The sequence below is a fragment of the Canis lupus genome, chromosome 1 (assembly GCF_011100685.1).
Source record: "Canis lupus familiaris isolate Mischka breed German Shepherd chromosome 1, alternate assembly UU_Cfam_GSD_1.0, whole genome shotgun sequence".
NCBI lineage: Eukaryota > Metazoa > Chordata > Mammalia > Carnivora > Canidae > Canis > Canis lupus.
Genome location: NC_049222.1, coordinates 88,112,754 through 88,122,910, shown reverse-complemented (window position 1 = coordinate 88,122,910; position 10,157 = coordinate 88,112,754). Strand labels below are relative to the sequence as shown.

Genomic DNA, 10,157 nt, shown 5'->3' with positions numbered 1-10,157 from the left:
AGTGGGAACAATTATGATATTGACCTCATAGAGTCCTTGTGAAAATTGAATAAGATTTTCGATATAAAATATTTATGATCTTAAGCACGATAAATGTTCTTCATTATCAGATACCACCTGAGGCAAAGCATATAAACACACACACGACTAAACAAATTTTAGGTCCTTTGGGTTATTGCTTACAGAAAACTCATGAGAATTTGTCCAAGCTTATTTTAAAAGGATCCGGGGTTTTTTTCTTATTAGAAAGAAGGCTAGTGGATTTCTAATACTGAAGGTGACAAGGGAATAATGACATGAAGGTAGTGTGGGTGGGTGGGTGGGAGTCATGTGGATCTCCAAGGAAGAGGATTTCAAGCTGAGGGAATGGCCAGTGCAAAGTTCTGGAAAGACAGGTACCTTGTATCTGAGGATCAGCCAAGAGGTCGATGTGGCTGGAGAGGTGTAAGCAGGGCAAATGAGGTCAGAGATGTAAGGGGGGTGGGGCAGGTCTTGTAGGATCTGGTTGGTCTTTGTGAAGACTGTTTTTTTTGTTTCTTTGTTTTAGAGAGAGAGTGTGTGTGCATGCACATGAGCAGGGGGTAGGGGTAGAGGGAGAGAGAGAATCTTAAGCAGGTTCCATGCTCATCGTGGAGCTTAACACAGGGCTCCATCTCATGACCCTGAGATCAGGACCTAGCCAAAATCAAGAGTCAGATGCTTAACCCACTGAGCCACCCAGGTGCCCCCAAAGACTGGGTTTTGATTTGCTGGTTTGAGAGTCTGTTGCAAATCTGAAGCTAAGCAATGACCTGCCACATGGCCTGACTTCTGTCCTAAACGGATGTCCTGATGGCTGCATTAGGAATGGAGTGGAGGTGGGCAAAGCAGGAGAGGCAGGGACACTGCCCTTCGGAGGTCCTGTAGTCTCCCCCTGCCAACAATTTAGATCAGGGCAGCCACTGGGGGCACAGAGCATGCTCAGCATCTGCTGTGTTTTGACCGGAATGGACAGAATTGGGTACTGTCTTGAGAGAAAGAGAAGAGTCAGGGATACCTCGATGTGATGTTTTTTTTCCTGAGCAAGCGGGGGAGAAAGGTTCCTTTAACTGAGATAAAAATGCAAGAGGAGGCAGGCTTGGGAGGGACTCCCAGGTTCATGTTGCGACCTGTGAAATGTGAGGTGGCAGTGAGGGAGAGGAGCCTGGAGTCAGTAAGCAGTCTGGGCTAGAAATGTAAATTCGGGAGTCATCAGGCTATATAGTTGGTAGGTAGTTCCAAACTAGGAAGCTGGATGAAATTACTGAGGGAGGGAGGAGATAAAAGGCCAGAGCTTGGAAGCACTCCAGTGTTTAGGGGGTAGACAAAAAGAGAAAGCAGAGTATATGGAGAAGGAGCTGCCAGTGAAGGGCCAGGAAAGCCAGGAGAGGCCAGAAACTAGGTGAAGGTACATGAACAGGGCTTTGACGGTTGAACAGGAGTTTCTTAGGCCAGGGCTCCTCCAAGTGTGGTCCCAGACTAGCAGCATCAGCAACAGCATCCAGAAACCTGATAAGAATGTGCATAATCTTTGGACCCCAACCCAGATCTACCAGAGCAGAAACTCTGATGGCAGGGCCCTCCGGGGGGGTTCAGAAGCATCCTCAAGTTCCAGAACCACTGTCCTAGGCACAAAACTGCCTGCACAAAATTATAAAGATGGTGAAGAAGAAGAGGAAGAGGAAGAAGAAGAAGAAGAAGAGGAAGAAGAAGAAGAAGAAGAAGAAGAAGAAGAAGAAGAAGAAGAAGAAGAAGAAGAAGAAGAAGAAGAAGAAGAAGAAGAAGAAGAAGAAGAAGAAGAAGAAGAAGAAGAAGAAGAAAAGAAGATCATCCCCACCACATTCTTTCTCAGAAGAGAATATTTTTAAAGACCCACTTAATGCTCAAAGCACTCACACCCTTCCTGACATCAGCACCCCCACCCCTCACATGCCAATTTAGAAAACTACTAATTTATCATGGCTCTTTGGAGAGGAGGAATGCCCCCATTTTACCGGACAGAGGGAATGCCGAGCACCAGGCATGCCAGACATTCCACTGCTAAAAAAAGGGGGGGTGGTATTCTAGGCTCAGCGTTACTGGGCCCCGAACACACAGCTCCTGAGACACAAAGCTTGTGTCACCAAGCAGTTTCCAAGTTCTCCTCTAGGTTTTCCACGGAGAATTCCACCCTTTTCCATTCTGGGGAGAAGAAGTTAAAATTAGGGCCAGCCCTGCAGTACTGGTGTGCCAGATGCGGGGAAGCTGTCCCCAGAAATAAGCTGGTTCCCACCGCGGATGGGCGGGGCGGCGCGCCTCCAGTCCCGGCCCAGCGGAGGGGCTGCAGGAAGGCCGGCCCCCTCCGAGTGTCTGCAAGGGGTCCGGTCCCAAGCTTTAAAGCCGTGAGCCGAGGCGCTGCATCCCGCCCTCTCCTCTGCCGGCCGGTCCTAGCTGCCCTTGCAAACGTGTGCCGTGTCTCCTTCCCGCCCGGCGCAGTCCTCGCCCGCCCGGGACCGCTGCGCGCCGGGCCGGCCTCCCTGGGGACGCGGTCCGCCCCGCGGCTGCAACCCGGCGAGCGGCGCTCTGCACCCCAGCAGCCCCGCAGCCCAGCACCCCAGCAGCCCAGCACCCTCAGCTTTCCGCTCAGCTCCCCGAGCCGCTCCGCAAAGTTGGGCAGCCCCAAGCGCACGCTCAGCCGCTCGGCTTCTCCCTCCCCGGGTCCCCGGCGGCCCCCAGCGGGCCCCCCTTTCCGGTCGGCCTCCCTCCCCGAAGCGCGACCATGCTGCTAAGGGGCGTCCTCCTGGCCGTGCTGGGTAAGTGCAGGGCCCCGGGGGACCCCCGGGGGGCGCCCTCGGGACCCGCTCCCGCAGCCCCCGGCCGTCCCGAGCCCGGCCATCCGCGGGGGCCTCCGGGTCCTTCCCCGGCCATTCCCCCTCCCCAGCCTGGGGCGCGATGCGGGAGGGCGGAGGGCTGTGCCTGGGAAGCGCTGGGGGCGGGGAGGGTGTCCTAGTGCATCCCGCTTGCTCTCCCGTCGTTTCCCCCTAGCTCCCCGCCCCCACCCCGGGGCGCCCCAAGTTGGTGCAGACGCTCCCAGCCCTCGCCCGAACCGAAATTCGTTTTGTGCCCGCAGCCCCGCAGCTCGCGGGTGCCCTGGACCTGCCCGCCGGCTCCTGCGCCTTTGAGGAAAACACCTGTGGCTTTGACTCGGTGTTCACGTACCTGCCCTGGATTTTAAACGAGGAAGGTAAGGGGGCTCCAGAGCTCGGGGGGTGGGGTGGGGGGGGAGGCTGCGAAGTGAACTCCCCCCCTTGCTGGTTGGCCTTTTCTCAAGGGCAATGTTATCTTGGAGTTAAATCTCCTTGGGAGGAAAAGTGTGAGTCATGGATCATCCTCAGCTCCGCTGCACGCAGAGCCCCGGGAAGACATGGGGGGCGGGGGGAGGGGGCGTCCTTTGTTTACCTGGCCTGCCTCTCCCCAGGCTTGCAAGGTCATGACGGTCGCCCACCGGCTGCGTGCCCTCTGCAGGTCTTCAGCCCCTCTGGGCCTCAGTAGACACCTTTATGAGCTGGGAAAGTCGCATGGGGGCTAGTTCTCTCCCCATACTGCAGAAGGGGTTCCCTGATTCTGTGGAGCCGCCTGAGCGCTAAGCCCTCGTGTTTATGTTGTGCCTCGTGTGTATGTGTTGGGCTGGGAGCGTCTGCACCAAGTGTGCTGTTGTATGACTTTATCCTCCTACTTCCCTCCTATCTGTAATATCCAGCACTTGGCAGAAAGGACACCAAGTCCATGACTGTGTGCCTGAGGTCACCGGGCTGGCGGGCGTTGGTCACTGTCTCACCACTACATACTGTTTGGGTTCTGGTGACAGTTTAAATGTGGGTCTTCAGATGTTTCTTCTTACCCTTCATTATATGGTCAAAAAACAAGTAGTTCTCAGCGCCCAGCAGCAGGCCCTGGGTGACCCTTCTCTTTTCCCCTACTCTGCAAGCCTGCTTTTTTTTTTTTTTTTTTCTTTTAGAAGCTTGGTGCCCCAGGTCATTTGGACTAGGGCATAGCCTCCTTTTAAAAACGCTGCAGTGTAAAGGAGCTCAGTTAACTTCCTTCCCCTCTAAGCTGCCCTCAGGGCATCCCAGCTGGCTCCCTGGAGGAGGGTGGAGCCCAGAACCCAGGCTCTGCCCCCACGCTTCTGCTGGGCTGCATATGCATTAAGTTTCTCAGACCTTCACAGGGGGGTGATGGGAGCCCCCTTTACAAAGGAGGGCATCACAGTCTCAGGAGATTCAATTGGCTGACTCCTGACACAAAGCGTCACTCAGCAGCTGGCCCTGCTGCTGCGTGATTAAGGGGAAGAAACAGAACCGGACTAGCTCAGTAGCAATCTTTATTTATTGCCAACAGTTGCCAGGTCTTGTCTACTACAGTTTACTTGGGGATAGCTGGGGGAAAGGCAGTTCCTGATTCATTATCGGAGGGATCCTCCCCTGCCAATGGCCTTGGGAAGGTCTCTGTCCTCTCGTCACCCCACCTTTTCTCTGCTCCTTCTGTGGCTGAAGCATTTTGAGAAACCACCTGCCATGGACCATATGACGGGCTTTGGAGAGCATTATCCTCTGGCACTGTGCTTCTCAGACTTGAGCTGCTCGGGAGTTATCTGATGTGTGCAATAAGACACAAATCCTGGGTCCCACCATCTGAGTTTCCCAAGTTCCCGGAACTGGTGGGGCCTGAGAGTTCACATTTCAGACAAGTTCCCAGGTGTTGCTGCTGGTCTGGAGACCATGCTTTGAGAGCCGCTGACCAAAGTGAGTTTACACACACATATGCACACATACAGTCACACACATCCCCCAGTGCTAGCGGCCCTGAGCAGTGTAGGGATTGGGAAGAAAGGGCCACTTGCATGATCCTGAGAGTGAAAACCTCCTTACATCTTGTGCCCTAACCATCTCTCCTGTCTCACCCCAGTCTTGGACCCAAGGAAAGGAAATCAGCCTCACCCCTTAATCGAGGAGCCTCAGAGTCTGAGCTCCCACTCCCAGCATGGGGGCCTCTCTCAGCTGCTCTGGGGTCAGTGGACATGCCACAGCTTGCTGAGTTCCTCCACCTTCCAGACCCACAGGAAGCGCTGGGCTGGCACCTCTGCACCAAAGTGGCCGTTAAACAGTGCCCCTTCTGGGAAAACAGGAAGATGATTATAGGAAAAGGTGATTTTGGTTTAATAGTATAATGGAAGCACTGTTGCTTTCTTTTTTGCTACTTTTGAGCTTCTAACGGCCACTGCTTTCTGGCATAGGATCAGGACTACTGGCTTGGCTGGGGAAAGTTCATTCATTCTCTTCAGGCAGAAGAGGCAGGGTAGGTCTCCGTCCTTCTAGGGCAATGTTTTTCAAAGGCCAGAACTTGGACATAACCAAGTGCACTCCAGAGGGGCAGTGATGTGTGTGCCAGCTCCGATAGCTGCTTACTGAGAGGGCAACACTAAGAAGTTCTGTGATAAGCCCATTTCTAGGTCGGTAAATTAAGGATGGTAAAATTGTCGCAGGTGGCATTTTGGCAAGCTGTTCCCAAGCCTCTCTACAAATGTACTCCATCTTGCGGCAGAAACCTTCAGAAACTGGTTTCCATCAACCTCTGTGCGTCTGAGCCACCCTAGATAGAAAGTTATAGGTTTCAGAGACTTTTGCCCGCAGGTATTTGGAATACAGATGGTGGTTTCTATATGTCCTTGGTCAGTAGGTTAACACACTGTGGAGAGAACTACGCTAAGGCCCAGTGCAGGGAATTATGTAGGGAAACAAATCTGCAAATTAGAATTTCATCACAGGAAAATCAGATCTGGGGGTAATTGCATAAGTCCTCTTCTTGAAATGTCTCCTCAGCTGCCCCAAATTGTATTTGAGGTCCACCCTTTTGATTTCTTTAGAGCATTAGGTCTCTAAGAGTCTCTGATTGCAATTCCACTGTCTCTAGTTTGTAGCCATCTTGTAGCCATATACTTGATCTCCGCTGGGCACGCTGAGTTTCACCTAGTGGTGTCTGCTTGGGTTGTGTACCACAGTGGAAGGTGCCCCCAGAAACAGGGGGTGGCACCTGTGCAGGTGACTGGGTGCAGCAGCCCAGCCTCTTCTACTTTCTAGATTTGCCAACAGTGGCTCGATTGAATGTTTTTATTTCCTCCTATTTTTCAAGGGGGGTGAGATTATGTTAGACTTGAATTTGAATTTGCTTCTCAATTTTAGGTTTGAATTAAATCCAAGAAATAAGAGATCTATCGAATCCTATAAAAATCTCCCTTAGTCCTTCATTCATCCTCAAAAAAAACCCCAAACCACACAACACATTTATTCATTCGCAGTTCAGAGACTATTGGAAGCTCTTAGGACGGTGGTCCTCGGGTAAAATCGAGACAGTTGATTCCATTTCCCTAATGCCAGCTGTGGGGGCAGAAGCCCTTCGGCTGAGGATTCTTGGAGCCCATTACGTAGGCTTCACATTGGAAGAGTCACAATCAAATGAGTCATCGGGTGAATTTTGGCTCCACTCTGGACACCTTGGCTTAGCACCTTTAACCTAGCTCAATAAGGAAGCCGTTGGAGGAACTGAGGAAGGGAGAGAGGTAAAAACCTGACCCAGGTACTGCTCCTTAATTGGAAGCTTGGCACACTAAGCCACCTAGAAGAGGAAGGTAAATACAGAAATGTGTCAGGTGAATGGGCGGTCAACAAGGCATTTCAAAGCTCTTGTTGTAGGGAATGGTTTTTGTACCACAGTGGGGGCTGGGGTTTGAGATATTGCCTAATACAGAAGAGTTCAGATGGTATTTGTACCTCGGAGCAAGTGATGCTATCTGGGGCAGGAAGGCTGGCTATGAGGTTTGGCACAACCAGGAGGTGACATGGGGGACATGGTAGATAGAGTGCACTGAAATCACATGTGTATATCTTTCTGACACCCGCTTTCTTTTTTTTTTTTAATATTTTATTTATTTATTCATGAGAGACAGAGAGAGAGAGAGAGGCAGAGACACAGGCAGAGGGAGAAGCAGGCTCCATGCAGGGAGCCGGATGTGGGACTCCATCCGGGTCTCCAGGATCACACCCCGGGCTGCAGGCGGCGCCAAACCCCTGCGCCACTGGGGCTGCCCCCCCCCCCCCCCCCCCCCCTTTCTTTATCCATACCCGTCCCTTCTCTCTTGAAGACACTTTCAGTTACTGGGCCACCTGAGTTTTGATTCTATGCTCTGTCATGAAACTGATATTTCAGCTAGAGCCAAAAGTCTGGCTAGGATCCCAAGTGGCCTTCCTGGAAGAGGGGGAACAGTCCTCCCTTGTGAATTACAGCTCTGTTCCTGACTCTAGAAGATCGACACAGCACCCCACCCTGACATCACAACTTCATAAGGCAGTTCCCAACCCCACGGGCCTGCTTAGACTACATTGCCTCTGCGTATTGGTCTCCTGGTGCTCTGTAAGGAGAAACATACCCCCATGTTATGTAGAGACTGGAGAGCAGACAAGTCTGGGGTGTTCCTTGGATGTCTCTTGAAGAGACGCTCAACCCCAGCAAATGGCTTGGGATACTCCTGCAGCATCTCATGCCACTCCTGGGGGCTGCCCTGGCTGCTGCTGCTGTCAGGTTAATCATGGTTATCATGCGTTGTGCCCGAGCCCAGTTTGGCTTGGCCCTGGCCCTGCCTGGGATCCTATATCCTAAAACTGGGCTTTAGAAGTCATCCAGTGCAACCTCCTCATTTTCCAGAGGAGCACACTGGAGTGCAGACAGGCTAGCAGTCATGGTCATGAACCAGGGAAGTGCAACCTGGGGGCAGGGCCTTGTTTCTTGGCTCTCCACTTACTCTTGCTGCCCCTCTCCTAACAGCCCTGTCTCCAGGAGTCCTGGACCTTGAAGCTTTGGTGTATTGATAATAGAATGTTGGAAAGTCTTCATCAAAGAATTAATTATATTTCATACATATGGAAGAATATGAGTTCCAAAGGTACAGTGCTTCGGGCCCACCAAACCCATAAACCACTATGTTTTATGCCATACTGCATAATGATTCACTCTTTTAGATGGGTAGATCTCCCACCTGCCTGCAATCTTCAGCGTATAGGAAAGGGTCTTGCACATAGTAGATGCTCAATAAATATTTGTTGAATGGATGAATTTGCTGTATGAATAAACCCAGTATTGGATAATTAAAAAGTCCTTAGGCATTTTCATGTGTGTTCCTGTTTCATTATGCCCCTTCAAAGGTAATTATCTGTCTGATTGATGGCATAAAATTTTTTTTTTTTTTGATGGCATAAAATCTTAATGAGAGCCCTAGCCAAACTAATCTCTCTTACCCTAAGCTCTTGGGCAGAGCCCTATCCCTTGGCCTCCCTGCCAATCAGTCTGGGTTCTTGGGTTCTCTTAACTGGCCCCGCCACTTGGGATTTAACCTGCCTGGACTGGTTATATCCAACTGCTCCTCCCTCCCTTGATTGACTTCTTTGGACATAGGCTGTCTGGCCAACCCCCTTCTTTTCAAGGCCAATACCCCATCTGGGTTTTTCTCTTCTCAAATTAGAGTTACCCGATGGGAAGTAGCTACCCAGCTCCCACAAGACACCTAAGGAGTTTTAGGATGCTTCCCTTCTTATAATTGTACAAGTCAGCTGTGGTCACCATATGTTGGCAGAAAAAAATAATTCTTAGGACTTTCTGCTTTCATTGCCACCTTCAAATCCCCTGGCATACGGTTAGCATGTTTTGTGACTTGCATCTTGCTGTATAATATTTATAAAATACTCTTGTTCTTAAAGTAGCAGAAACTCCTTGCTAGGTCACCCCAGCAGTAGACCTACTTCTATCTCTTATTAAATAATATTTTTTTTATTTTTATGAATTTAAATGAAACTCCATTATGTCGATATAAGTGATACCTTGATAAATAAGGCCACTAGGGAGTTATATATGTCTTGGCATCTTGGTTGGTCAACCCTGATTTTCACATCTTCCAATTTTATATATATGTATACATATCAAATGTCAAATATATATCTATATATCATATCTGTATATATATCTTTTTTCAGATAGATCTGTATATATTATATCATATATATGAACATATCAATAATTACCAATGATATATATATGAAATACCTATAGGAAGAAGATAGTGCTTAACACAGATGAACATATTACTGTGATAAATGAAGAAGTTATTTAAAAGCAAGGAACTTTGCATAATATATCAGAAATTTCTGGTGTACCCATCGGGCTGTACCTAGTTAAACATAATGCCTTACCTATGTGGGCAAAGCATTCCCAACAAAAACTAAGAATTTATAGAGAAATTCTCATACCTATGTATTAGGCTAGTGGTTCTCAACCCTGGCTGGATGTTAAAATCACCTAAAAATCTCTTTTGAAATTGTCATGTCAAAGTCTACCCCAAGAGATTCTGATTTATTTGGCCAAAAATAGGGCCAGAGTTGGCATTGTTAATAAATAAATGAATGCTAACAAATGAACAAACTCCCTAGGTGAATGTCATATGTGGCCAGGGTTGAGGACAATGTATTGGAATTACTGCCAACTGCTCACCCCTTCCAGATGTAAGAAAGAAGAAAGACCCTCTTGTTAAGAATCCTTTGATTATGAGTTGCCCAGGAGAAAGTACAGACTGCCCAGTGTGGCACTCAAAGCCCCTCATGATTTGCTCCAAATTATAAATCTGCTCTAACCCTCCTGTCGCTCCCCAATGTGCTGTTCATCAACGTGCCTTTTACTTTCTTGCCTTTTGCTCTATTTGCACTGTTCTGCACATCTGTATTCTGCTTTTTATTCCTTTGCTCCATTCTGGCCTATTGAAATCCTACCCCTACCCATGCCACTCCTACCCACGCCAGGGGTTCCAGCTCTTTCTTGAAGCATTCCCTGAGTTTCCTTGGTAGATGAACATCTCCCTCCCCTTGCTTCCCTTGGCCCTCTTCACTTTCTACCAGGTGTCTAGATCCCCACCCCTTCACCGGCCCAGAGGCCCAGAGCGTTACATCTTTGAGAACAGGGATCACATCCTCCACCGCACCCCCCCACCCCCGCAACACCCAACAAACAGCATGTGGTATCAGCAAACTCTTCAAAATTAATCAGTCTGTAAAGCCCTATTG

The 10,157-nt window shown here is 49.6% G+C and overlaps 1 protein-coding gene across 3 annotated transcripts in view; it reads left to right on the top strand.

The window, feature by feature from the left end:
- The first annotated feature begins 2,643 nt into the window (after positions 1-2,643).
- MAMDC2 (MAM domain containing 2) overlaps positions 2,644-10,157 on the top strand; it is a 146,826-nt gene continuing 139,312 nt past the window's right edge. For all 3 annotated transcript variants that reach the window (XM_038527110.1, XM_038527109.1, XM_038527111.1), the window contains exons 1-2: positions 2,644-2,810; positions 3,128-3,241. In XM_038527110.1, coding sequence (XP_038383038.1) covers positions 2,777-2,810; positions 3,128-3,241 — 148 coding nt within the window. In that variant the 5' untranslated portion in view covers positions 2,644-2,776. The remainder of the gene's footprint in view (positions 2,811-3,127; positions 3,242-10,157) is intronic.